General features: G+C 57.2%; 1 protein-coding gene across 2 annotated transcripts in view; it reads right to left on the bottom strand.

The window, feature by feature from the left end:
* MYH9 (myosin heavy chain 9) overlaps positions 1-27,434 on the bottom strand; it is an 89,020-nt gene that overhangs the window by 13,909 nt on the left and 47,677 nt on the right. For both annotated transcript variants that reach the window (XM_045834833.1, XM_045834832.1), the window contains exons 4-24: positions 26,885-26,912; positions 26,052-26,145; positions 21,973-22,065; positions 21,400-21,463; positions 20,737-20,835; positions 20,173-20,316; positions 19,266-19,361; positions 18,349-18,467; positions 16,587-16,739; positions 15,237-15,410; positions 13,424-13,597; positions 11,529-11,643; positions 9,229-9,422; positions 8,767-8,888; positions 7,711-7,780; positions 5,740-5,900; positions 4,811-4,919; positions 3,188-3,319; positions 2,539-2,745; positions 1,876-2,013; positions 703-826 (exon numbers count right to left, since the gene is read on the bottom strand). In XM_045834833.1, the coding sequence (XP_045690789.1) occupies positions 703-826; positions 1,876-2,013; positions 2,539-2,745; positions 3,188-3,319; positions 4,811-4,919; positions 5,740-5,900; positions 7,711-7,780; positions 8,767-8,888; positions 9,229-9,422; positions 11,529-11,643; positions 13,424-13,597; positions 15,237-15,410; positions 16,587-16,739; positions 18,349-18,467; positions 19,266-19,361; positions 20,173-20,316; positions 20,737-20,835; positions 21,400-21,463; positions 21,973-22,065; positions 26,052-26,145; positions 26,885-26,912 (2,610 nt within the window). The remainder of the gene's footprint in view (positions 1-702; positions 827-1,875; positions 2,014-2,538; positions 2,746-3,187; positions 3,320-4,810; positions 4,920-5,739; positions 5,901-7,710; positions 7,781-8,766; positions 8,889-9,228; positions 9,423-11,528; positions 11,644-13,423; positions 13,598-15,236; positions 15,411-16,586; positions 16,740-18,348; positions 18,468-19,265; positions 19,362-20,172; positions 20,317-20,736; positions 20,836-21,399; positions 21,464-21,972; positions 22,066-26,051; positions 26,146-26,884; positions 26,913-27,434) is intronic.

The following is a 27,434-nucleotide window of genomic DNA, read 5'->3' as shown; positions in this document are numbered from 1 at the left end:
CTCCGCAGAGGACACAGTGGTTTCTGGCACAAGCTCAGAGCTCCGGGATTCCCCCTACCCCTGTGTCCACTCCTCTCAAGGGGCAGGGGACAAGGGGTCCACAGACGACCACAGATCTGCACTGCCAACCCATCCTCCTCACCACAGATCCCCAGGGCACAGGGAGATGAAGACAGGACCTGTCACCCTGCCCCAAGACAAGCAATGGCCCTGAAATATCAGTCTAGCACTTAGCAGAGCACACGGCATGTCCACAAGCATGAGACAGTTTGGCTCTCACGAATGCCCTTCCACTGTGGTGCCTTAGAGGTTAAGAGAAACTGAAGCTCACGGAGATGAAGTGCCAGGTACAAGGTGACACAGCTAGTAAGCGGCAGAGCCAGGGGGCCAACCCGGTCTCAAAAGCTTGTAAAACGCATGGTGGGCAGCAACGGAGAATCACGAGGGCTTTACTCCGGGTGTTCCTCACTTGGGAACCTCCCCCCCAGCCACACAGCGCCGGTGCCTGGTGCCCAGGGTCCTACAGGGACTGGGTGCTGAATCCCAGGTTTTGAGGCAGCAACCGGCTGCTGTGGACCCTGAGCCTCGCGCGTGTGGAAGCGAGCATGACTCCCGCCTGGTGCTACCACTCCCGGCGGCGATGACCCTGGAAGGTGTGCGCCTCGGGCTCCCGAAGTCAGCTCCTGCCCATCACCCTCTTACCCTCCAGGTCAGTGATCATGGCCTCGTGTTTGTTCTTGAGCTTGGCCAGGCTCTTCGATTTCTCCTCCTCTTCCGTGAGGTTGGTGGTGAACTCAGCTATCCTGTCTTCCAACAGCTTCTTCTCCTGGGGGGTGGGGAGGGGGTAGGGGTGGGGGTGTGAGGCCGGGTCGGGGCTCAGCGTTAGCTGAGCACAGACACTTCAGCTCTCTTCAAAGTACGGCTCGTCCAGAAACCCACCACTGAGTGGAGGGACAAGGACTTAAATAACTGGTTCACGGGGACTTCCTGGATCAAAGGGGTCACTCTGTAAGGTCACTAACTCCCCTTGAAGAGCAGGTAAGCTTCCTTGACCTACAAATGTGGGTCCTGAAGCCCTTCCGGGGCCTGTTTGATCCCTTTGGGCCCAGGTAAGGAAGGCTTCCGGGGGCAGCGAGTGTCGGGGAGGGAACTCAGGCACCGTCTTCTCCAGGCCCCGTGCCTGTCCGCTGGGGGGCTGTGGCCTCCTGCCCCCTCGAGCCCACAGAGTCCTCACTGCCTGTGCCGTGTGGCCCCCGCTGCAGTCCTAACCTAGCAGGCCCTCCCCAGGACAGCACAGCCACTGAAGTCAGTGCACACTGTCACTCAGCGTGAGCATCCCGCTGCCTGAGTCACAGGGCTCCGGGCAGCCACCCCGCCACCCCAACCCCGCAGCCTGCCCTCGGCGTCGGGGCGGCATTCTGACCGAGTCCTTTCTTCTCCTCCAACACACCCCTCAGCTTCTATCTGCCGTCTAGCTGACAGAGACCCAACTTGGTTCTCAAAAGAAACAGCCACCCCTTGGGGAAGGCTGAAGGAGAGAGAAGGACCCACACCTCACCCCCAAGGTGCCCGCAGCACCACTGGGGACCCACACGCAATGCCACGCAGATGGTTCAGCTCTGCCAAGTCTCGGGTCTCAAGAGCTTACGAAGAGCTCCACTAAGATAGGTCAGGCCCTTCCCTTGGGCCCCACTCAGGTACGAGAGCCATCCCTTCAAACGACCCTGGCACCCAGAGGCCCAGGGACACCCAGGAAGGAGAACCTGCTACAGAGCAGCAGCCACAGCACCTCAGGCAGCAGAGGCGGGACGTGAGGCCGGGCGCAGGGCCTGGCTCGCTCCCACAGCCCACGTCCCCGCCCGCCGAGGGACTCACCTTGGCCAGCTTGCAGTTCTGATCTTCCAAGATGATCTGGTCTTCCTCCAGCTTCTTCAGCTTGGCCTCGGTGGTCACCTTCTCCAGCTGCAGCTTCTGGCGGGCGCTCTCCTCCTCCTCCAGCTGCTCCTCCAGTTCCTGTCACAAAGCCGAAGGGGCGGTGAGGACTGCAGGCCACGCCAAGCCCAGCGGTGGGGCTGAGATGTGGCCCAACCCCGACCTGTGGGGTCACATATTTAAAACTGGGGTACAGGGACAAGAACCCAGGTCCGATCACGAGGTCGCTTGTTCTGAGGTGCTTCCTACAGAGCACGCTTCCCGCCAGTGACAACGTGGGCCAAGAGCAGAGCTGGTGGCCCTCCGCTCCTCAGGCCAGCCGGGACAGGACCAGGGGAGGGGACCGAACCTGACTTCCATGCTCAGCTGGGCAGTGCACACGGAGAGCTGAGACACGCGTGTGAGAAACCACCGCCCCACAGACAAAACCTCTCAAAGGCTGCCCCAAGTGGACAAAATGGGGAGGAGCTGGCCCACCCTGGCACCTCCATTTCTGTGTTCTCTCCAGTCCCTGTGTCCCCGCTCCTCGCTGCACCCTGTCCCCTCCTCCCTGAGCCTGGTGTCCAGCCCCGCCCCTTTCCTCCAGGGGGCAAGAAGCTGGGTTACCTGGATGTTTTGCTGCATTTTCTTCTTCTCCGTCTGCAGGTGCTGACAGCGCTCCTCCTCCTCCTCCACCCTGGCCTCAAGGTCGTGGCAAATCTCCTCCAGCTCCTGCTTCTTGGCCGTCAGGCGGGCCCGGAGCTCCTCAGCCTCAGCACACAGTTCTGTTTCCGCCTGGAGCTGCTCCTGCAGCTGCAACTTCTCTGCCATGAGCTGCAAACAACAGGCGCACAATGCAAGTTCCTTGCAGCCTCCTCGGACCACTCCAGGCCAGGTCTTCCCTAGCTCAGGCTCCCGGAGGGAGGACCATGCTGACCAAGGAGTTTCATCTGGGGAGTGCCTACGCTCCCAGGCATGCTCCATATACCATGTCCTTTATGCTTTACCACTGTGCCATGAGCTGTACACCAACATCCCCAGGAAACAGGCTCAGAGAAGTTAGGCGCTGGAGCTGGGCCTCGAGCCCCACACTCAAGAATTTTCCATCCCATTAGGCAGCTTCCCTACATCATATAACCCTGACTGAAGTCTACAGAAAAACTAACTGTTTTTCTGGGAAAGTATCTCCTGAAACTCCAACATGCCTCGTCTATAGATGGCCAGCAGGTGGCAGCACTGGCACCAGCTGTACTACACTGGGACCAGCTGTACACACCTGCGACTGGAGGGTCTCCATTTCCACCAGCCTGTTCTCCGCAGCCAGCTGCTTCTCTCGGACCTTCACCAGCTCCTCCTCCTTGGCCATCATCTCCTCTTCCTGGCGGCTCACCTGCAGCAGCGGTTTGACCTGGGGAAGGAGATGGAGACGGACATGCTCAGCTGAAGACATCTGTCCCAGGCGACAGCGACGAGGCTTTTTCCCCTGTGGACATGTGAGCTCCCGAGGGTGCGGGTAACCAGGCCCACTGCGGGGTACAAATGCGTGCAGCCTTTCTGGAAATCAATTTGGCGCTGTGTGCCACAGGCTTCTGACATTTCAGAGAAACCGTCCCTCTGTAGGCATGAAGATATGCACAGCAGCATTGTTTATAATAACGAAAAATCAGAAACTAGATCAGGCCCTGGCTGGTGTGGCTCCTCGGGCTGAGCGCCAGCCTGTGAACAGAGTCAAGGGCGCGTCTGGGGTGCGGGCCAGGTCTGCAGTTGGGGGCGTGCGAGAAGCACCCAATTGGTGCTTCTCTCACACACATTGAAGTTTCTTTTCCTCTCTTTCTCCCTCCCTTCCACTTTCTCTAAAAAATAAATAATAATCTTTTTTTAAACAGAAGAAATTAGATCGAGACCCATCATTGATAAAGTAGCCAGGTAAATTGTTAATGTCTCTAGGGAAACTTATTCTGCCTTTTTAAAAACGATGCTCGCCCTGGCTGGTATGGCTCAGTGGCATGAGCATCGGCCTGAGAACTGAAAGGCTGCCAGTTCAATTCCCGGCCAGGGTACATGCCCGGGCTGCGGGTCAGGTCCCTGGTTGGAGGCGTGCGAGAAGCAGCCTATTAATGTTCCTCTTTCGCACACTGACATTTCTCTCCCTGTCTTTCTCCCTCTCTTCCCCATCTCTAAAAATAAAATTTTTTTAAAATGATGCTCATAAAGGAATTTTAAATGAAAAATGCAAAATACAAGACTTTATACGAGCCATAGCTCAGCTAAGTGAGAATATATATGGTTTACACAGCAGAGAGACTTACAGGGAGTAAAAAAATGACAGCAACAATAAATATTGAAACAACTATTGAATGTTGACATTGGCTTGGCATTGACAAGATTATGGGTAAATATTCATTTTCTTCTTTATGTATTTTGCAAGCCTAACTTTTCACAATTACTACGAATTAGTTATTATAAGCAGAAACAGATTAAGTGACTTATTAAAAGGGATTTGTTAAGGGCTGGGGAAAGCCCGTCTAGCTGTGCGCAAAGCTTCTGACCGACTGTCCGTGGGCTCCCGGGAAGGCAGGCCCGAGACGTGCGTGGCCGTGGCAGGCGGGGCCTTCACATCCTAGAAGCTGCTGTTTGAGCCGCCCTAGCACGGCCCGACAGCAGGCTGCGGCCTTCCAACCCGGACAAATGCCACAGCTCACATGCCCCTAGACCCCATGGGCAGGACCACCCTGGAGTCACGCTGCCAGGCCCGGGGAGGCAGAGGCAAAGTGTCCCTCCCAGGGACACGAGTCCCACATTGAGCCCCACACTGAGGCCCACTCAGCCCCTCTGCCACGACGGAAGCTGGCAGAGCACGGGCCGGGCAGCGGTGCGGGAGGGCCCTCCCAGGACCCACCTTGGTGAAGAGACGCCACCACTGCCAGTTGCGCAGCTTGAGGTAGGCGGCGCAGTTCCTCTGCAGGACCTTCATGGCCGTCAGCTGCTGCTGCCGCTTGGCAAAGGCCCTGTGGGTGAGGGGCACGGTCAGCACCTCGCAGGGGGACGGCAGACCCCTAAGCTATCAGTCCAGACCTCAGTCCTGGAGGTTTTTCTGGAGGGACGGCCCCTGCCGGGGGCACCTCAGGACAGAAGTGGAGGGAAAGAGGCTGGCTTTGAGCGAGAGACCTTGCAGACAGTGGCAAGGACCCAGGTCACAGGACCACCCTCCTGCACTAAGGGGCAGGAGAGTTCACGAGATGGAAGAGCCCTGGGCAGTAACTGCAGATCCAGGCCAAGCATGACCGCTGCCCATTCAGTTGATCCAGACCTCGGCTTCCCACCCCACCGACATCCGCTAGTGCAGCTTCTAGATAAACAGAGGCTCTGGCTCCCGGCGCTCAGAGCTTAGGCTGCAACGTGCCCCTGAGCACAGACACAGGGCTCAAGAAACCAACGTGCGGCTGCCTCACCCACCGCCCTGCAGCAGGCGAGGCCCTGATCCCAAAGAAGCTGCTTGGCCTAACTGAAGGGCAGCCTCCTCCCCTGGGAACTCAGGGCACTCGGGACGGCCAGGCTCTGGGTACTCTGGGGACAGCGAGGAGTATCAGTGAGCGGGAGCCTTCAGAGCAGACAGATCCAAGCACAGTCACCTCCTGTCAACCTGGTTACTTTAAACAGCAGGCAGAAACCCAGGAAGCAGGGGGTCGGGGAGAGCCACGTGGGTCTCCCTCAGGCAGACACCTGACCAGCACTAGGACTCCCAAGGCCACGGCTCCCTAAAATGCCCGTCTGCACCAGGAGAGCTCGGAGGGGCGTGAATGCGGGGCCAGTGTCTCAGGAACTCACTTCCTGGCCAGGTAGCCCCTACAGCAGGCCTGGAACCCGATGATGACGTCGGTGATCTTCAGGTCCCTCTCCTCCTCCAGGTGGGCCAGCACGCCGGCCCGGAAGAAGACCTTGCTCTGGCCGATGCGGTAGAGGTTGCTGTCGAGCTCCAAGGCTTTGATCTAAACGGAGGAGAACAGGCCATTTACTGCGGGAAACCCAGAGCCCGCGAACAATGCTGACAGCCTGCTTCGGCGGGGGTGGGGGTGCGGTTAGGGGTGGGGGTGCCAAAGGGCCAGTCCTGGCGCTGCTGCTGCTCTGTTGCTCTGCTGGGCAGCCTGTCTCCTGGAGCCCAAGGGGACACTAGGAAGAGGGGCCAGGGGGTCCCAGCATGGGGCAGGGCGACAAGTCAGACCTGAGGAGGAACACAGGACCTCAGCACTAAAGGGAACTGAAAGGCCCTCTCCTCCTTCCACCTCCCGCCTCCGCACGCTGCAGTCACGCTCGGCGAGCGCCCAGCATGCCACCCTCCGACCGAGCACCACCATCGCTGTGGTCGCTGAGAGCAGCACGCACCCCGGAACGGGCCAGGGCCAGGTTCAGAGAGGCGATCCTGGGCCTTAACCCCCACGAGCCCACATTTCCTAAGCCATAAAATGGGAGTGGCTTCACTTGTAAAAAGTTGACAAACAGAGCAAATAACAACACCCCCTTCCCAGCAGAGCTGCGGGAGGGAGTTCACCGAGGGAGGGAACGCAGAGAGTGCGAGCGCAGGCTCCGGCACGTCCCGAACACTGAATACAGGCTGGCTGTCGTTATTATCCAGCAGCTTCAGAGCGGGAGCGGGGCTCTCTTGTGGAGCCCGCTGGCAAGGGTCTATCTGCTTGGCAGAGAAGGGGTGTAGAGCAAGCTCTGACACGGCAGAGCCTTGCCTGGGGTCTGGAGAGCCCCAGAGACTACAAACGGCCTGGCAGGCCTGCACGAGGAGGCCCTGGGAGGAGAAGGCAAAGCCAGCGTGGGCACCTCCCCTCCCTGCACAGGGAGCCTCGGGAGACTCCTCCCACCGTCCCTGCAGAGAGGGGAGGGAAGGGGAACTGCCTGTGTCTTAAGGAGGGACACCCCTCACCTGCCAGCAACCAACCAAGTCTCCTCCAAGAAGGGTGGCCCAGACACCAGCTGGAGGCACCCCCCCCACCCCCGTGCTTCACGCCTTCCTTCCCATCAGCTGGTGAGCATCAGCGAGCAGACAGCTGTGTTTTATCCCTCGGTGGGGCGCTTTGCACACAGTAAGTGTTGAGTTTTTCTTCCCTTTTCTCTCCCACCCACTCCCCACCCCCAGGCTACTGCCAACCCCCCTCCCCCCCAGTCCCAACTCTTTGGAAAGAGTGCAAAGCAAAGCAAAAGCAGTAGCTGCTAACCCTGGACACGTCGGAAACAACAGGACGCCTACAAGGCAGGGAAACTGACAGGCAGGACACAGCCCCAGCCCGGCCGCTCAGTCACCGCAAGGCCCTCACTCGCTCCGTGGAGTTCAGAGTCTCCACCACCTGTTAAGCTCTGCCCTAGGGGTCAGTGGGGAGAGAGGGAAGGGCCAGAAGCGTAGACTTCGGGGGCTCTGGGCTGGTCACAGTGCTCTGGGCCCGCCGCCCGGGCTGCAAGCTGCCCTCCCGAGCACACTGGACGTGACTGTCGGAGACGTGGGCAAGCACAGCACGTGCCCCGAAGGGAAGGAAGCACCCTGTGCGGAGCCCTGCACGCCGCAGCTCCAGTCTCCTCCACGCCCCCTGGCCCCACGCGCCATCCCCGGCCAGCCGAGGGCCGAGGAGGCTGCCGCTCAGGGAACCTGGCAGCACCAGACCTGGAGCCCCAGAAGGCCAAGAGCGCACGGGTGTCATCTGACCCGTGGGGCGCCCTCCAGGAAGACAGGCAGGCACGGGCCACGCAGGCGTGCACCAGCCCAAGGTCCTTCCCGCCACAGGGAGCTCAACTCACCATGAGCACACACGCCTGCTTCCCATCCATGAAGCCCTTGGGGATGGAGTTGGGCGTCAGGATTTCGTATCTGGGGAAGAAAAGAGAAGCCGGGTCAGTTCGCCCCTGGCTCCAACCCCACGTGGCCTGGAACCTACGCGCAAGAGGACCGTCCCGACAGTGCAGCAGACAAAGAAGGCCTTTCGCGTCTCTTCGGAAAAAAGGGTATTTGGCCAGTCCCGCCCTGCTCTCCTCTTAGGCTGAACGGCACAGGGAAGGCTTGGTGTTTTCCGGAAAGCGAATGGAAACGTGCGCCGGACTCACTCACTCAAGAGTGAGCTTCAGGCTGGGCTGCCTCACTGCTAATTGCCCGATATCATGTCCATAACCCCGGAAAGCCACGATCTCTTCCAGGGATGCTGCCGGGCGCTGCTAATAAGCAGGATGGTCCAGACAGAGGGCTGGTCATGACAGCAACTGGCACTAAACGCAGCCATTAGGCAAATAGAGTGTCGTTAATGTCCCTCTCAGCACACACGACAAGAAGCTGCAGTGTTCAGTGACTTGTTTCTACAAAGTCCCTTTAATGCCCCAGTCTCCAGCTGATCTTGGTAAATTTCATTAACTCCTCTAACTGTACAAACACTTGCCAGGCCCCAGAGTCACTCAGCATGAAAGCGAACAAGATTACTTTCATTCAGCATATAAAAGGAGGGGCCCTGGCTGGTGGGTGTGGCTCAGTGGACCGAGTGCCAGCCTGCAAACCAAAGGCACACTGGTTCGATTCCCAGTCTAGGACATGTGTGGGTTTTGGGCCAGGTCACCAGCAGGGGGCGAACAAGAGGCAACCACACATTGATGTTTTTCTCCCTCTTTCTCCCTCCCTTCTCCTCTCTAAAAACAAATATTTTTAAAAGATAAATAAATAAATAAAAATAAAAGGAGGGAAACCCCTTTTCACGTAGGGGGAGGAGCAGAGAAGGAACGCCGGCCAGCCCTCAGCTCCAGGCGGCCAAGGAAAAGGCTTCCCTATCGCAGGTCCCTACCGGAAGAGGCGGGCTGCAGGCCTTGGCTCACCTCTGCCGGAACTCCTGGAAGACCACCCGGTTGGGGAAGCCCTGGCGGCAGATCCGAATGCCCTCAAGAACCCCGTTGCAGCGCAGCTGGTCCAGCACCAGATGGGGATCCAGTTTGCCAGACTAAAAAAAAAAAAAAGCGGACGTGTGTGGTCTTGCTTCTGGGCCTAGGGATTCGTGGAGCAAGGGTGGGCAGGCCCCTCCGGATTCAAGAAGGTGGACGCCTGGGAGTCCCGGCAGCCCACAGGCTTCGATGCCCAGCTGCGCGATGCAAGTCCTAGAGAGGCTGTAAGACAGCGTCACCAGGCGGGAACACGGGCGACGAATGGAGCGCATCTGCGGGGAGAGGCCGGGAGCCAGGCTGCGGAGGGACTGCACTGAGGGGCTCTGCGCGCTGCAGGGGAGGAATCACTGCTGCCCGGGGGGGACGGACAAGGACGGACGTCCACAGGTGTGGCCGCACCTTCTTCTCGTGGTTGGGGATGATGCAGCGGACAAAGTTGGGGTTGGTGTTCCTCAGCGTGGCCATCAGCTTGGCCAGCTGCTCCTTGTAGAGCTGCCCCACGGTGCGGAACATGCCCTTCCGCGTCTTGAAGGCCCCGGGCAGCGCCGTCTCCGACATGCCAGCCACCTGGTCCAGGCCGATGATGCGGTCCACTGCAAAGACCATGCAAAAAGTACGTGACTTTCCAGCAGTCCCAGCAGGGCCAGGCAGAGACAGACATCTGGACAGAAGATGTGAGACCACAGAATGGCGGGACCCTTTCTGCTTCGAGTCCACACACAACCATCCACAAATGTTGAACACACTTGACCTCATGAGCAGGGAGCAGGACAGGGGGGGCTGCACAGCCACTGAGCCTGCTCTCTCCTGGGGAGCAGTCCCTCAGCCTGTTCACATCACCTGTCTCCGGCCCACTTCAGAAGCTTCTGTTCCCCCAGAGACACAATAAAGCCGATCATGTATTTTGGAATAGTGAGCCTGGCCATTCCGCCAGCCTGGTGCCGAGGAGGGGTTAAAACTTGTCTTACAAAATTCTGTACTCCCGTGGCCACTGATGCAAAAACAAAAAACAAACCAGGACCCTGAGCTCCCACTGCCCTTCACCTAGAGCTCAGGGTGGTGGTCAGGAGTGGGCACACTGGGGCCACCCTGCTGTCATCGTGCACTGGGCTCTGGGGACCCCCCATCTGGGACCCGCCCAGGCCGCGCGCTCTGAGCCAGGGACTAGAACTGCGCAGGCTGGTGTCAGAGGCGGAGGGCTCCGAAGACCACTCCCAACGGTGCCGGCCCAGAGGCAGGGCTCCTCGCGCTCTGCAACGTGCTCTGTCTCTGAGCTCACAGACCTTTGCCATCTAAACCAACCTCCGAGGAAGTTGCCCTTGTCACCGTGACTCATGCCCAGAGCAACAAAATGAACCGCTTCCAAGGCATAAACAAAACGACAAACAGACCCAAAGTGGCCAGCGGTTTGAGGTCAGTGTGAAGCAGGAGCCCGCAGTAACTGTGCAGCCTTCCACCGCTAGGTGCAAAAGTTAAGAATTCTGTGGCAATCCATTTCATATTCCTTTGTGGCCAGATCGAGATTATTTATTGGAAGACAGCAAAAAGGACAGAAACTCAAGACAGAAGCCGGGACTGACGATGAACCTGGGTGAAGCAATTAAAACGGGAGGCATTTTGGGACTTCTGCGCCCAGGGCCCATTGTAAGGGCCACCAAAGGTTTCCTGGGAATGGCTCGGCTTGTCGAGGCCGCTCAGCTTGCCCAGAGGAAGATCAAATACGCCCCATAATAACTGGTTGTTTCGTGGGCGCCTGTCCTGCCCCCTGGAAAACCAGCCCCCGGGGAGCAGGTGCTGGCCGAGTGCTTGGCGAATGGACACACGAATGACACTTCGGCTCTCAGGCACGCACACACAAGGCAGCGTGCACAGCGTCCAGACCTCATGCTGAGACACCCGCGGCCATTCACGCAGCAAGACGGCGCCTCTGCCGAGTGGAGCTCGGAAGATGATACGGGTTTTTTAAAAATGACTTTTTTTCCTTTTAAGATCTATAGCAACGTGAAGTCTCCTGATTTGGCCGGTTTTCCACCCGAGGCCTGCAGTGGGTCCAGGGGGGAGGAGCGTCCCGCAAGTCCAGGGGAGACCAGGGCAGGGGCGCAGTCCGGCAGGAAGAGCCCACGGTAAGAAACACTCAACAGAAGCGTTTGTCGCACAGGCCTGGATGCACCACACACGAGGGACGCCACTCTGGGTGGCCCGTCACCTGGTTCTAGGTGAAGAATGGGAAAGCGTTGGTAGAAATAGGCTCTCTGAGTATTCTGCATCTCTGCAACAGAGAGGTTAAAGCAAAACCCAGGCAGAAAGGAGGAGAAACCGGCAGAAACCGTGAGAACACACAAGTCCAAAGCCACCAGCCTACCCAGGAGAGGCGGGAGCAGTGAGGCCTGGGACAGGAACCTGGGCGGCCAGGCTCTGGGCCACCGGTGACTCCCCGCACGTGGGAAGTGCTGTGGCTTGTCCGTGGACAGCAAAGCCCTGAGGGGAAGCGGCTATGCAGTACACTCAGGGGCAGCCTCGAATCGACCTTTTGGGTCGAGGAGATGCCGTCGTGGGAGCTCTGGCGGATGACAGCCCCCCGCGGACTGTGTCAGGTGGACATGTGCCCCTTGTTTGGTGGCTTAGCCACTGCAAAGGTGGGGAGAGGCCCAGCTGCAGCCATGGAAGATGGGGGCGTTGGGGGGAGGGCAAAGGCCTACCATCCTTCCACAGCTCTGAGACAAACTTGTCAGAGGACTGGTGCAGAAGCGTGGCGATGTTGTCGTTCAGGGGGTCCATGTTCTTCATCAGCCACTCATCGGCTTTGTAATCCACCTGCCAGACCAGAGTTCCAAGTCACAGGCCGCTCTGGGGCCACGAGCACGCGCCAGCTGGCCCCAGGTGCGGCCAAGTCAGCACCCGGCCCGGTGCTCCCATCCCTAAGAAGGAAATGACGAGTGACGGGGACTGGAGCAGCAACAGCAACAACAGGTAACGCTGCAGTGTTACAAAGGCAGCAAACAAGTACGTACAACAGCACAAGTATCTAGCAGAGCAGACTAAGAAACTATGTTGCAGCAGCTACGCAATAGGATATTCTTGGTTGTTCTTTATTATTTTTCGGCAACATGACAAGAAAGAAATATCATAGGAAGACACAAGCCAAAATGTTATGATGTTTCTTTTTAGTAATAGGACAAGCAGTTTTTGCGTTTTCTTGGTCTTTCAGGGTGTCCAAGTTTTCTCTATTGAGCATGTATTATTCTTATCTTTTCTGAAACATGTTCTTAAAGGTACAACTAACATGTGGCACATGCTCTGCAAAGATCCCAGAACGACACAAAGAGAGCGGCAGGCCGCCCTGGCCTCTCCGCCCAGCCCACACCACAGTCGCAGTGTGCCCACTGCACTCTGGCTGGCGGTCCCCATGTGCACTCCTGTCGATGGCCTGTGCGATGTTGGCCTCTCTTTCCCTAGGACCAGAGTTACCTTCTGGGAGACAACAAGCTCAAGAACACAGCCACCCGGACACAGCCAGCCTGCTGACCCTTTCAGCTGCAGCAGCGCCGCCCAGTGCCCAGCTGTGGACGCACACAGCCAGTTTCATCATCGCCCAGACACCCTCCAAGGGCTTCGGGTGCGCCTGTTTTCATGTCATAAACAACATGCGATACAAGCCTCCTGTGAGCTCTCTGTGCGTATGCATTTCTAACAAGGGCGGAAGTGGAGATGCACGTTCAGGGGCATAAACATAAACACTTTTTCTGATGGTAAAGTCAACCCTTGCTCGAGCAGCAGCCTTAGGAAGCCAAGGAGCTAAGTGGGAGAGGCTGGGCAGTGTGTGGCCACGCGCAGAAGCGGTGGACAAGGACGGCGTGTCTCTCAGTGGTGCTGTGAGAGCTCCTGGCTCTCCTCACCCGGTCGCCTTGGCGGTAACAAAGCGACTGCCGGTGGTGGCTCTCAACCAGGGAGGCCGTGCCACACCCCTAGCCCCACCACAGTAGCTGTTTGGCAATGTCTGGAGACATTTCTGGTCTCGGGAGGGTGGGAAGAAGCCAGCGATGCTGCCAAACATCCTACAACACGCAAGCTGGTCTGTGACAACAACGAGCGACCCAGCGCTGGCAGTGTGGAGGTTGCGAGGCCTTGCCCTGGAGCACTGGCCCTCGCCCAGCACTGGGCCTCACAAGCTCATTTGATAAATGCAACCCTGTACAGTGTAGTCACCCCCATTTTCCCAACGAGGCAATCAAGGCTCAGAGAAGTTAAGTGACTAGCCCAAAGTCACACAGCAGCAGAGATCTAATTTACAACCCAGAGCCCGAGCCTTCAGCACAAATCTCATTTCCACACTGGGGAACGCACCGAATAATAATACAAATAACACTGTGCCCGAGTACCTCACAGGACTGCTGAAAGCTTCTCGTGAAATGGAACACGGGACGGGGCTGTGCAAGGTGGGCAGTCGTGTGAACGTTGATTATTGCCTCCAGGCACGTTATGGGATGAGTCACTGTCCCGTGCCCCGCGGCTGCCCGGCTCACGGTCCGAAACTCACTTCCACCTCTCCGGAGAGAGGGCCCCGCTGGCACCCTCCTGGGTGCGCCCTACTCACCTTGCCCGCATAGTGCATGATGCAGAAATCGGCTTTGTCCTTCAGCTGCTTGGGCTTCTGGAACTTGGGGTGGGTGCCCTGCTCCTGCACCACCTTCTCTACGAAGCTCTTGTCAGTGGCTTTGGGGAACCAGCACTCCTCATCCAGCAGGGCCAGGATGCCGGGGGGGCCTGCCTGCGGGAAGCACAGCGTCGTTCAGGTGAGTGTGACCTGGAAACCCCACCCCACCCTGCCCTCACAAGAGGCTGAAGCCTGGGGGTTTCTGGGAGTTTTCAGAACCCAGAGAATCTCACCAGAAGGTAGGCAGCACTCCCCCAGTAGGAGGAAGAAAGCATGATGGAGAACACTCAGTGCACGAATTCTAATTTACAAAGAAACTTCTGAGGTTCAGGCTGTGGCCAACACACCTTAACCCAATGACCCATCATGGGGATTCTCCAACCTCAGTGCTCTGAAAATCACCTGGCGGGCTAGATGGGCCGTGGAGACCCCTGATCCATGCGCTCAGAGGCTCCCCTCGCCTGGCGCCCCTGCCCCTGCCGTCACTCTGCGACACCGCCCCACACACTGTGTGTCTGCACAACTGTGTGGTGAGACATGACACGCAGGACAACCTTCGAGGAAGAGAAAGTACACAGAGCCCCGGAGCCCTCGTACACCGAGTTCTTAAGGAAGCCGATTCAGACCCCGCTGAGACCGGCTGAGCTGACGAGACTCGAAGCCGGGCGGGCCCTTGTTCATTGGAAAACCCAACTAATTACAACAACTCATCACAAAAGTAAATGGCTTCATGTCAGGATCATGGATGGTTTCAACCTTCCACCTTTGAGTACAAAACGCACAAACTTCTCTCTAGGCCTTCTGATCAATTAATACCTCAGTGTCACTCTGGTGTACATGTTCTCAAGCAGCCCAGGATTTGGGGGAAATGTGAGCTCAGTGAAATTTAAATTCAATCAAGACATAACCCAGGGCCCTGGCTGGTGTGGCTCAGCGGGTTGAACATCATCCCGCAAACCAAAAGGTCACTGGTTCAATTCCCAGTTAGGGTACGTGTCTGGGTTCCAGGCCAGGTCCCTGGTTGGGGGCATGCAAGAAGCAACGAATCAATGTTTCTCTTGCACATCAATGTTTCCCTCCCTTTCTATCTCCCTCCCTTCCCCTCTCTCTAAAAATAAATAATATCTAAAAAAAAAGACATAACCCAGAAACAGAAACAGCTCAGGCTCCAAAAGAACACCGCCCCCAAACCTAACCCAAACTGCACCAGGCAAGAGCTTTCGGTATAAACTGACGGCCCAGGGGAAGGGCTTCCAGCTCCCGTACCGCCAGCAGGCAGCGCAGTGGCTGTGGGACAGAAGTCCAGGGGCTGTGTCACTGCTATGACAGGATGGGACAGATAGCTTCAACACACGCACCAGAAACAGCATTCAATGAATGCCCTGGGCACGCACCATCCCACACTACAATGATGGCATCTGGGGCCGGGATCTCCCTACATAAAAGCACGCCTGTTTCTTTAGGACAAAGACAGGCTTGCTGAGCCCATGAGCCTGTCCATCAGGTAGATGCTGGGTGGTCTTCTGAGACTAAGAGAGGAAACCCGGGCATCAGCCACATCGCCACCTGTCGGCAGCTGTCCGAGGCTCCCAGGCACCAGATCTGAGCCCCAGAGCTTATCCCGCCAGGTGGCGCCAAGGGGGGAGGACCTAGACACCCACGACCATCATGCAGTGGGAGGTGAGAAGAGGGTCCCCAGAGGGGACGAGCGAGGCCGGGCCAGGTCTGAGATCCGAGCAGCGTTGGCTCTTACTGGCTTCTCGATGAGGTCGATGCAGGGCTGCAGGTCCAGGCCGAAGTCGATGAAGTTCCACTCGATGCCCTCGCGCTGGTACTCCTCCTGCTCCAGGATGAACATGGTGTGGTTGAAGAGCTGCTGCAGCTTCTCGTTGGTGTAGTTGATGCACAGCTGCTCGAAGGAGTTCAGCTGCAAGGAAGGAGAGCAATGTCAGGGAGCTGCCACCACGGGGCCACACCCACCACGTGGCCCCCCGGGACCCAGAGCCCCTGGGGAAGGAGTGGGACAGGGACTCAGAAAGGACCTCCTGGGGCACCTCAGTGCTGGCCCCTGTGGAGCCCAAACGTTCAGGGGGCTTCCCTTAGCACACCAGCTGTGGGGGGTCTTCACTTGCAGAGGCCCACCAACCTCTCCAGCAGCCTGGCAAGGCGCTTCTAAGAATGTTTTAAAACCCATACAATTACATACAAAGAAAGAAGTTATATTGAAACATAATTACCAAAATATTGAGACACAGTAATACATTATGCTTCTTTATTAACAAGCCCCAGCCATGGGCTTAACTTCTAAAATGTTGAAGTTAAGTTTTGAAGCAGAGCCCTGGCTGGTGTAGCTCAGCAGCTTGAGCTTTATCTCACAAACTGAAGGGTCGCCAGTTCGATACCCAATCGGGGCACATGCCTGGGTTGTGGGCCAGGTCCCTGGTTGGTGGCGTGCAAGAGACGAATGATTGGTGTACCTCTCCCTCTCTTTCTCCCTCCCTTCCCCTCTCTCTAAAAGTAAATAAATAAAATCTTAAAAAAAAAATAAAGTTTTGAAGTAGAGATGAACACAAACAATATTCCATCTCTGCCACAGCACGCGAGAACCTGATTTCTAATGCACCCGCGGTCTGTGCGGTTTTGCTCAAGTCACAGCGGAAAACAGTGTGGGGTTTCAACGAGGGGCTAGTGAGAAATGAGGAGGCATTGTTCACCCCACCTGAACTCATGCCGCTCTGGAACTACCATCGTAATGAGCAGTTTTTTCCTACGAGGGCTCAAAGTCTTTATGGGTAGGGGCAGTGTTTTGTCCCAGTGCTCAACACACACACACTAGAAAAGTAAACCCACGGGAAGACCTGCCCAGGGAGCCCCCCGGGCTGCCATCTGAAAGTCCGATTCTCGCCAGCACCGCTGGTTGGCAATGGGCATGCTCCATTCGGCTTAAAATACGCCCAACTGCGCTCTCCTGTCCCCACAAAAGAAAGACGGACGACCCAGGTGGCTGTGGAGCCACTGGACAGAGGACTCGGGGACAAGGAGAAGGCGGTGAAGGGGCCACGGAGGCGGAGAGGGGGCACTCAGGCAGGAGGGAGACACTCACGTCGAAGATCTCGAAGCCGGCGATGTCCAGGATCCCGATGAACGAGGCGCCCTGCCGCTTGGTCTTGTCCAGAGCCTTGTTGATGCGCAGCACCAGCCAGCGGAACATGCGCTCGTAGGTGGCCTTGGCCAAGGCCTCGATGGCAAAGTCAGCCTGCGGGGAGGAACGCCCAGAGAACAGAGTGTCAGGTGCAAGGAGCCTTTAAGTAAACCTGTCCCCTCTGCCCCAGTTACTTCACCTGTGGGGCACTCCCCGTGAGAAACAGCCCTAGAAATGGGGGGGAAGCTTCCTGCACAAACACGTTTGTGGCACCCTAACTATCCAACAGTTCAGAAACAGGAGACTTAGAAACTGACATTTGCAAAGACCTTTTTAAAATAAATGGAGACATAACTAAAGTACCAACAGAAGAAAGGACACGACATCTGAGATTTACTTCAAATAGTGCAGTCGGGGCGGGAGCTGGGGAGCTGGGGTTAACGATGGGCCAAGATTGACTGGCCATGAGACAGTCACTGTTTACGACACCTGTGTGGCCCTGGCTGGTGAGGCTCAGTGGATTGAGCACCAGCCTGTGAACCAAAGGGTTGCGGGTTCAATTCCCAGTCTAGGGCACATGCCCAGTAGGGGGCACATGAGAAGCAACCATACATTGATATTTCTCTTCCTCTCTTTCTCCATCCCTTCCTCTCTCTAAAAATAAGTAAATAAAATCTTAAAAAAAAAAAGCGACGCCTGTGTGATAGGCACACACGCTCATTATACCATCCTCTCTGCTTTATCTGCCAGCGTTCAGACAGCTCCATAATACAAAGCCAGGGTGACAATTAAGTTTTTTAAAAGAAAGGAGAGGCCTTGCAGGAAATAAAAAGTGGCCCAAAGACTGCCACCAGGTAGGACCACGGCACTGTTTTCCCTTCTCTAGACTTCCCTGTATTTCCCAAGTCTACAGTGTTTGTCTGTGTAGCGTTTTCATGGGGGAAAAAATAAAGGTTCTAACTGGCAGGAAAATGAACAGTTGGGAACAATTATGCACGCTGTCTCAAAAACAATGTTCCTGGCTCTGGTGGGACGGCTCTGCACAGAATCACCCGCAGGCTGTCGGCCACCAGCATGAGGAACAGAGGATGACACTCTTTGGGAAAAAGATTCATCAACTTGAACTTCCAAATATTTTTGAGAGATGAGGGTAGCACCTTAAAAACGCCCCTTGCCATGACAGAAACTAGAAACCACCAGCAGAGGGGAAAGCAGTGCCCCCCTGGGAGGGACCTAAGCTCCCGGGGCAGGTGGGCACATCCGCAAGGCGCGGCCCAGGAATAGGCTCCGGCTCGCCTCTCACCACAGGCAGCAAGACAGCAGGCGGTGGAGAGACGGCCACTCGACACAGGCCCCGAGGACAGTGGGTGCCGCCACTGAGGCACTGGAAACCTCATGTTCTCACTTTAGACCAAAACGAGACAGGCTACATCCTCGCTGGCCAATCAGTCTGAACACCGACTCGATGCAGAGACGCCCAGCACAGCCTGCAGAGGCCCCACCTGAGCACGGCCCTTCCTAGGCGAGTCGCCGTGGGGACGTTCCTGAACTTCTCAGGATCAGCTCCCTTGCATTCTTAATGGAGTAAACACCACCCTGCTCTCAGGGCTGATGTGAGGGCTGGATGAGGGAACCCACGCATAGCGCCTAACACAGCGAATGCCCTCAAATGGGCCGCTGCCACGGAGGAGCAGCCCGACCGCCCTGCCGGGGGCCTGCGTACCTGTTCCTTGGTCTGCGCCTTCTGGACATAATCCCGCCCCACCTTGATGCGAGGCGTGAGGATTCCTCTGGTGAAATCGGTCACATTGATACCCAAGAGGTGGGATACTTTTTGGGCAGCTAATGTTCAAAGAGAAGGGAGTGAAAAGTGTTAGTTAAACCCAAGAGAACAAGTTCCTCTTCTCAGTCTGGCCGTGAAAAAAGCTCTGATGGCAGCTGAGCAACCATTACCAGGAGGACTGATTCCGGAACTTTCTCAGCAGGCAGACACCCAGCTCTCCCCCCCTTCAACCCAGCGGGCAGGGCAGGGAGGCACGCGTCCTAACCGGGGGCACATCGGGTCCTCTGCACACTCTCGGCCGTGTGCCCAGTGGGCAGTGGGTCCCACCCTCAACGAGGACCAAACACAGGCAGCCCCTCCAGGCCCCGATACGAGGGGCCCAAACGGCACACGTCCCACAGAAATATCTTTTCATCCACGCGCCCACACCTTAAGTTTTTTTCAAAAGCCCCTAAAAGGGCACATTAAGGCTGATAAGTTAACTGGGGTCATGTGCAGTGACCCAAAGGAACAGCAGCGGCCACGGCAGACGGAGCGACAGCAGTGACCCAGGGCCCTAACGCCTTTGAGGGGAAGTGCGCACTGAGCTGGAGCGGTGACACAGACCACTGGTCTGGTCTCGGGAACGGGTGAGGGCGACCCTGGTCCACAGGACCGCAGGCTTCTGACTCACTCTGGTGCCCACTCTGTGAGGAAGGGTCTCGCTCCCGGGTGTTTTAGACAAAGTGTGGTGACAGCCAGCCATAAGCACACACCACGTGACAGAGAGGGAGGAGTCTGGGTCTCTACAGGGCTTCCTCCCGAGCTGACCCCAGCCCAGGCACCTGCCCCGAGTCTCGGGGAGACCCCCGTGTTACCTGTATTGTCGGGCATGGACGCCTGGTCGGTGTTACGCTCCTTCTTGAAGACGATGTTGCCGAGCTGAAGAACCCCCGAGATGACCCGCAGCAAGCCTTGGGATGCAATCGAAGGCAGCTCAGAACCGGGCGGGGGGGTGGAATAAGCCCTGAGCAGGCCTTGGCCTAGTCCACGTGGACTAGGGCTGGGGCGCAGCACCCCGGGGGGCTCACGCCCCCCCTCCCCCAGTGCCTCTGGCAGACATCAGCCTGTACTTAGATACAAGCTCTGTTAATCTTCCCAACACATCCAACATGTCTAAATCCAGGCCAAGGATATGCCTCTAGCCCAGGGGCCACTGTCTGTTTTCATACATAAAGTTTTATTTAGAACACAGCCGGCCCATCCAGTTGCGGTTGAACAAAGGTGGCTCCAACCTTAAGGCTAGGGAGTGAGCACACCCTCTGCTACTTTCTAAAAGAAAGCCTCCCGGCCCTCTCCGCACCCCCCCACACCGGGAAAGGAGAAGACAGAGGCGGGTTTCACACCCCGATTCATTCCAGGCCTCACCAATGCAAAGATCCCAGGCCCAGCCCATTCTACATTCCCCCAAAACAAGGCAGGAATATTCTACTTTCGGCAAATGACGAGGACGACAGCAGTGCACCCAGGCCCTGGGCAGGCAAGCACCTGTGCTTTGTTCCCCTCTGCGCAAACACCACGGGGAACCAAACAGCCCTGGAACTCAAACCCGAGGTACCATCTCCCGCACACTCGCGGCCTTCCTCCTGGCTGCGACAGGGCTCCCCAAGAGTCCGAGACAGCGGGAAGCTCTCCCCAGGCCCGTCGGCTGCCCTGACAGCCAAGAGGACGTGGCGACCAGCCTCCGGCCTCCCTCCCTCACCCACAGGAGGGCCAGCCCCGTACCTATTTGCTCCTCTTCTGGGATGCCCATAATCCTCATGGCCTCCATGGTCTCCTGGAACATGTCCTTGTCCTGCTGACCAGGAATGGTGACGTGCCCATTGGACAGGAAGCGGTATTTGTTGTATGGCTCCAGCAGGAGATCCGCTGTGAGGGGTGGGAGGCAAGGGCGGTCGGTGAAGTGCTAACACCAGAGGTTCCGGTCAACGCCAACACATCAGCGGTTTGGGAGACCGGGAAGTCCCCCGGAGCCCCGCGGTACCCCAGAACCGCGGAGCAGCCAGGAACGCGGCCTGTCTGCAGTGTGTGAGACCGGCATGCATGGAGCCTGAGAGCCTCGGAGGCCGTGACTCACAGACGCACATGCAGCCTGCCCTGGCTTTGCTCTGGTGCGGTCAGAAACAGAGGCCGGGCCCTCAGGATGGCCCGGAAAATGGAACTCATCTGGCTTCTCCTCCCCAGCCCAAGGCCAGAGTGTTCATTTCCCAGCGGGAGCCTGTGGCCAGACCGCGGCTGGAGCCCCCGGGCCTGGCAGCCCACGCGTCTGGCCGTGGGCCCTCTACTCACTCTTCAGGTGCTCTCCAGCCCCGGACAGGAGATAGTAGAAGATGTGGAAGGTCCGCTCATCCTTGGCTTGGCGGATGGCACGAGATTTCTCCAAGAGATCTTTGCAGACGTTGAGGAGCTGTGCGAGCTGGAAGGAAGGCAGCCCTCCCCATTCCTCCAACTCCCACCAAAAGCCCCTGAGCTTCCCCAGGTGCCAAGAATGGCACAGAACGGCCAAATGAAACAAAAGCATGCTCTCGTGGCTCTATCCTTCCAGGGTGCAGCCTGTCCAAAGAACAGCGCTCACACTCGGGAGCCTTGTCTACTTCAAGGGCCCCCTTCTCAAGAGCTGAAGGAGCTCAGGAGACTCCCACTGGCAAAGGCTAATAATGCTGGTGTAGGGGAGAAATAAGTTAGTCTTCACCCCAACGCTGCCTCTCTGGGCACCACACTGGATGAGCTCCAGCAGTCCCACCCACTCGAAGCGGAGCCTCATCCTGCGAGTAAAGAAACTCCTGGCTCTGGCTGGGTTTCCAAAGGGCCTCTCCTGGGCTTTTCCTGAGGCCACAGGGGAGGTGTCATAACAGACCCATAAAGGGAAGCTGCTGGAATCGGGAAGCAGCTTCTCCTCCATCAAAGTCACTTCCCCCACAGCATTCTTACTCCAATTAGCCACAAGGATACAAGTCTCAATATTGGCTCCCACGATGTAGCCATTGACGTCGAAGTTGATGCGAATGAATTTGCCCTAGGAAAGAAAGACCACGATGAGATCAGAGGCCCCTCCCTCCAGGCCCCACCTCCAGGTGGTAAAGCCTGGAGGGAGAAACCCAAAAGACTATGTCACGTGCCTGGTGGCCAGGGGCCCCGCACCCCACACTGTGTGGGTTCCCGGGACTCAGAAGGGCCACACTGCTTCAAGCCTGGAACCAGGATGAGGTCCGGTGGCACCCAAGTTCCTCAGCAGGGGCAGGGGAAGAAGTGTTCTTCGCTGCCTGATCGGGCCTGGGGTTCTAAAGGGTCACTGGCTGCACCGGCACAGCCAGAGGCACCAGCAGTGAAGAAACCACTCACACAGGCGCGTACTGGCTGGGGCACAATCCCGACTGCCCCGCACAATGGGCCCAGGAAGCACTAAGTCCGAATCTCCCTCACTCTTAAAGCCAGGGAGAACACCCAGCTGGAAGGCACCACGTGCCAAAGCTCTGAGTAGGAGCGTCTGCCCCACGAGCTGGGATGCGGTCGGCCACTACTCACGAATCGCGAGGAGTTGTCGTTCTTCACGGTCTTGGCGTTCCCGAAGGCCTCCAGGATGGGGTTGGCCTGCAGCAGCTGCCGCTCCAGCTCGCCCTGGAAGGGAACCCAGAGGTGCAGTGAAGGCCAGGCAATGGCTTAGGCTGCCAAACCTGCTCTGCCAGGTGGAGGGGACAGCGGCAGAGCCATGTCTACAGGCCCAACAGGCCTGCAACAGAGGCTTCTGGTGGCCCTCCACGCCAGCCTCAGCCTGGGCCCTGTGTCACTCAAGAGCAACCTTCCTGCCAGGCCTCCAGAGACCTTGGCTGGTTTGAACATAGTTCCCTGGACTGACCACCAGCAGTCCTTAGCAAGGAAGGGAAAGCGCAAGTAACCCAGCTCCAGGAACCTGGTACAAGGACCCCAGACCAACCCGGAGGATACATTGGAAGACAGCACATGAACCAAAAAAGAGACAGGGGGGCTCTGTTCCTTCTCCCTCTGCCCTCCTTGCCTCAGTACCCACCAACACGCCACGTTTTTCTCTGCTTCACAGGACAGATCTATGAAAGATACAATCTCACCTCATCCGTGTCCTGCTAAACACTGCACTTCCCTTGCTGGTCCCATCCTGCCACCCCCAAACCTGCGTCCCAGCACATCAGGTATCTGAACTTGGGACCAACAGGACTCTGATCTGCTGGTCAACACCAGTAAACTCTCCTTGTAGCCTCGTGATGCTTTGCGGTTAGCAAAACGCACCCTTATGCCTTCTTCTCCCTGGAGTCTCGTCGTACCCGGGGCAGACAAAGCAGAGTAGCCCCATTTCAAAGAAGAGAAAGCTGAGGCTGAGGGAGGGAGAATGATCTGACTGAGGTCATGCAGCTATCAGCCGGCAATGCAGGTATTTATTGCATTTGAGTCTTCTACCAACAGCTGTCAGTCACTGACATCCTCTCGCCCTGCCCCGCCCCCCTTGAGGGCTCTACCTGTCAGGTCAGAAGCAGCCATTGTCCTCCCAGCAGGCCAGATAATACCTGGCACTGGCCGAGGAAAACATGGGTCTCATTCACCTTAATACCTGGGTACCCTCTATGGGAAAAGACAATCCTGTGAGGGCCAGGCTGGGCTCTGTATTTATTAGCAACGCTGGAGTCAAGCCAGGACTTGACGGGAATAAAGGCTGCCTGTGAGTGATGAAGAGGAAGACCGGTAGCAGCGGGACCTCCCGGGAGAGTCATGAACTAGACTTCCAGGCACACCTGCCACAGACGAGGCCTGGATGCACAGCGCTGAGCAGGCAGGAAATGCACCAGAGACCAGAAGGGGTCTGGCAGACCCACCCCCTCCTGGGCCTGGGGGAGTCTTCTATTCTCAGACTGTACGGCCAAGTGAAGGAGGACCAGAGCAGCCAGGTCAAGGGGCAGGAGTCCAACACCCACAGAGCAGGCTCTCCATATGCGCCTGGTACCAGTGGTCACAGCACAATGGACTGCCTGCTCCTGGGACTCAGGCAGACCAGGAAGTCAGCAAGGCAGCCCACGGGGCCAGATCTGATTGACAGCTGCTCCCCCACCCACTAAAACATCCTCTCAAAACACGTGCCAGGCACTGGCTGAGCCACTCCCATTCCCGCAGACAGATGGGAGCGTGGCCCCAACTATAATCTGCCACCACCTTGGCTTGGAGGCAAACCTAAGGCCTCTGTCTCGGGACCATGGGTTGTTGCCATGGAACACAGGATAGCCAGACCAAACTCAGAAGCAACCATTTGGGATCCCAAAGGCCAGCTCCCTGCTGACGATGGTGATGACTAAGCTAGGGGGTTTTCTTTATTGATACCTATTTGGGCACAGAGGACTTACTTTTTCAATGAAATTTGCATAATATGAAAGTAGGAGGTACTGTAGGCAATGTATTCTCATAAGGTTTGGGATTACCCATCTGGTTTCTGAAAGGCTTCACTGGGGGGTGTTGCTGGCAACGAACTACAACTGGTGCATAAAAAACAGAGGAAGGATGGGAGGTGGGGACAAAGGTCACTGTTCAGACCTCGGAAGTCCACATGGGCTGGGAAGTCCCTTCGCTCAAGCCCTACTTTGCCAACGTGCAGCCCCGCCAAAGCCCAGCCTTCCCACAGCAAGGTGAGGCCGGGGCCGTCCCGGTGGGTGGTCTTGGGACAAGCAACTGAGTCACTCACTGCACGGGGGAGAGAGCTCTGCCACGGCATGCCACAGCAGGCCTCCAACTGCAAGAGCAGTAAACCACGTTCAAGAGTGTCTCGTGGCCCAGCCGGTGTGGAAAATCACCTTACAGCTTCAGGCAAAGAAACAAACCAACATGGTCAATGACCTTTACAACCGGGGGCCTGGGCAGTGATCAGAGACCAGAGGCAACCTGTTCTGTCACTGGGGTGGGACGTGGAGTCGGAGACAGGGCACCCAAAAGCCTAAGGAAGAGGATGTGACACATTTGCTTCCACTTATCACGCCCCCTCCACATGCCATCTTACCTCGGGGCCGGGGCCTGCCTTCCCCTCTGCAGCCGGAGCCCCGCGAGTAACACAAGTGGGTCTACATTCCTGCTCTCTAACTGTGGTCTCATCTCAGTAGGGACTCCAAGGTCACCCTCCAGAGGCCCGGGCACATACTAGGCATTTAACAAATAGTTGGGAAGTGGATTTTGCAGCAAATTCAGAGAGGGAAAACCATAGCTAGAGAATGCCTAACCTCACAGCCCTGTTTTTAAAATAGGCCTCCTAAAAAGAATGGAAAATGGAGTGGAGGGAGGGAGCAAAAGAAACTTTATTAGTTTCTAAATATAACTCCTGACGCCCCATGGAAAAAGATTCAGAATGTCTTGGGAAGCTTGGCACATGAAAAGTTACTTTTGGTTCCGTTCCAGAAGACTGTACTCATCAGGACATTCTGCAGCACACGCCCAGGTCCGCATGCACGGAGACACACACCACCACTTACTTACGTACGCTGCACACAGCGGCCCGCCGGGGTTGGGGGGTGGGGGGCCACCCAGAGAGCACAGTTCCCCTGGCAGCTTGAGGGGACACCACGGACACTTAGATTTCACAGGGAAGTTTATGAGTGTGTGTTTAAGAAAAAGAGAGAGAGCACCACACAGGCATGCTTAAGACTGACCACCCCCCACTCTGGCGAAGTCCACCATAGGCCTTCCAGGCACTGCTTCTGACCAGCACAGTGCGGGCAGGCGAGGGGGCCGGCCATCTCCACCCTGTCCATAACACCGAGCTCATGGGGCTGTGGGAGAGCATATCCCCATCCCGCTGTGCCAGGGTCAGGGCTCTGCACGGGGCGTTATGGCTGTCGTGCGCGTAGGGGGTTCTGGGCGGGCCTGGGATTTCTGAGAACAGCTAGGTGATGAGGCCCATAACCATCCTGCAGGAGCCGTCATTTCAGAGTGCACGAGAGGTCACCATGTGTCACATCCAGCCCCCCACCTCACAAGACAGTCAGTGAGCCGAGCCGATGAGAAGAGTTCTAGCCGCAGAAAGTGACAATGGTGTGGAGTGAAAAGCTGCTTAGGAAAAAATACGTAATTCAAGGGCACACGATGATCAGAACACGCATTCCTGGTGCAGAACGTGCAGTAAACGTGCAGCTCACCTAGCGAGGACACTGCTGAGTTCGACCATAATCCACCAAGAGGGAGAGGGAGAAAAAGGGAAGTGAGAAGACTTTCCAACTGCCCTTTCTCTCTTCTCTGGGGGGCTGTCCACCCAGCGGCATGTCAACGGCAGGGAACCGAATGCAGGCCTGCCCGAGATCCTGCAAGACTCCATCATCTTGAGAACCAAGTTTTGGAATCCCTCTTCCAACCTCAGAGGTGGAGACCACATGGCAATTAGCTGCCAACCCCCAGTGGGCTCCAGTTTCCATAGCAACTCAGAAAGTTGGGAGGCCAAGGGAGAAACGAGCTGGCTACCGATGGACGCCCCCAAGATGGCCACACGGCAGCTTCGATGAAAGCGGGCCCAGCTACTGCCTCGTTCCCCAAATGCTCTCATTTTAAGCCGAGCCACGAAGCATTAAGTGATCTCCCTCGTGGGGAGGAAGGCCCCCACTCACCTGGTCCTTCTTGCTCTTGTGTGAGGAGGCCACGTGAGCCAGGTACTGAATGACTTTCTTGGTGTTCTCGGTCTTGCCGGCTCCAGACTCACCCCTGCAGAGAGAGACAAGAAGTTCTCAGGGCGGAGGTGGCCAACCCCTGAAGCCTGTCCCTCCCCCACTGCAAGCGCTACTGCCTACCTCTCTTCTGAGTGTCAGTGAGGCACCCAATGCCTAGTGGCAGAAAAGGGGACAGGCAAACAAGTGCTATTTCTGGAATCCTCACTCAGGCCGTTTCTCATGGCCCCGCTGCCTGCCCTGGCTATTTGGCAGCCTCGGCAGCCAAATGTCTTAGGAATCGGTTAGCGGCAGCTGTTGACCCAGGGGTCACAGGCGCTCATGCATGTTCCCTCAAACTGCACTAGAAGGAATGTCCTGTGCCGCTAACTCCCTCTGCGACGGGGCTTATTTATCTCCTTGTTGAGTTCAGAGGATGAGGGGGCGGGGCCCAGCGTCCACTTCCATCCAGGTAACGGGAGCCACCGCTCAGAGCCAGGAGAGACGTGCTCTGGAGGGGCCGACCGCTGCTGGCCCTGCTCTGTGGGGAAGACCCTTGCTTCTCCCCTCTGCTATGCACCTGCCTCACCGCCCGTCAGCTCCTTTGAGGAAGGCGATCAAATCTGGGCCCCTGAAATAAAGCTCATCCCCACTGCGGGACGCTCAGTAGCCCGTCCCTTGGGGAAGGGGCAGGGCTTGAGTCGGGAATAGAAGTCATCGGCCTGGGTTTGCGTGGGTGCCCTCGAGGGTCAGAGCAGAGGGGACAACACACCCAGCACCCTGACAGGAACACTTACGTGCACAAAATGGACTGGTCCTCTCGGTCTGAAACAGAGAAGGCATCGGGTTAACTTCTACCAGATACGAGAGCCTCCCCCCGGCTTCCGACGAGCTGCCGCACACGCTGACCCACGCCCCACTCGGAGAAGGGGCGCACATGCTGACCCACGCCCCACTCAGAGAAGGGGCATTCCTCGGCTCAGCACCACTCACTGGGCAGCAGCTCCTCCTCCAGGAGCTCCGGCTGCCACCCACACTCCCTGCCTCCCCGCCCCATGACCCCAGACACAGTTCTGGCTCTCTCACTTTTGAGAAGGTCCGTCTAAGAAAAGCTCTCCAGGAGTCTGCTTTCCTGAGTGCTAAGGTGGGGCGTGCCCTGTGTGTTTATAAGTGGGGGTTCAGGCTGCTGGAAATCGGGCCTGTGGCAGGTATTTCAAGCACTGTCCACAGCCGAGTAAGAAGCACCGGTGAAGAGGCGCGGAGAGGGGTGTGGTAGATGGGGCTGGCTTTGCAAGGGGACAGCCCTGGGGCGAGGTGCTGCCTGGGACACGTGCCCAGGCTCCCGGA

The sequence above is a fragment of the Phyllostomus hastatus genome, unplaced genomic scaffold, assembly GCF_019186645.2.
Source record: "Phyllostomus hastatus isolate PE091 unplaced genomic scaffold, TTU_PhHast_1.1 phas_contig_198, whole genome shotgun sequence".
In the NCBI taxonomy this organism is placed as follows: Eukaryota; Metazoa; Chordata; class Mammalia; order Chiroptera; family Phyllostomidae; genus Phyllostomus; species Phyllostomus hastatus.
Note: the sequence above shows the minus strand (reverse complement) of the source record. Positions and strands in the feature narration are given on the sequence as shown.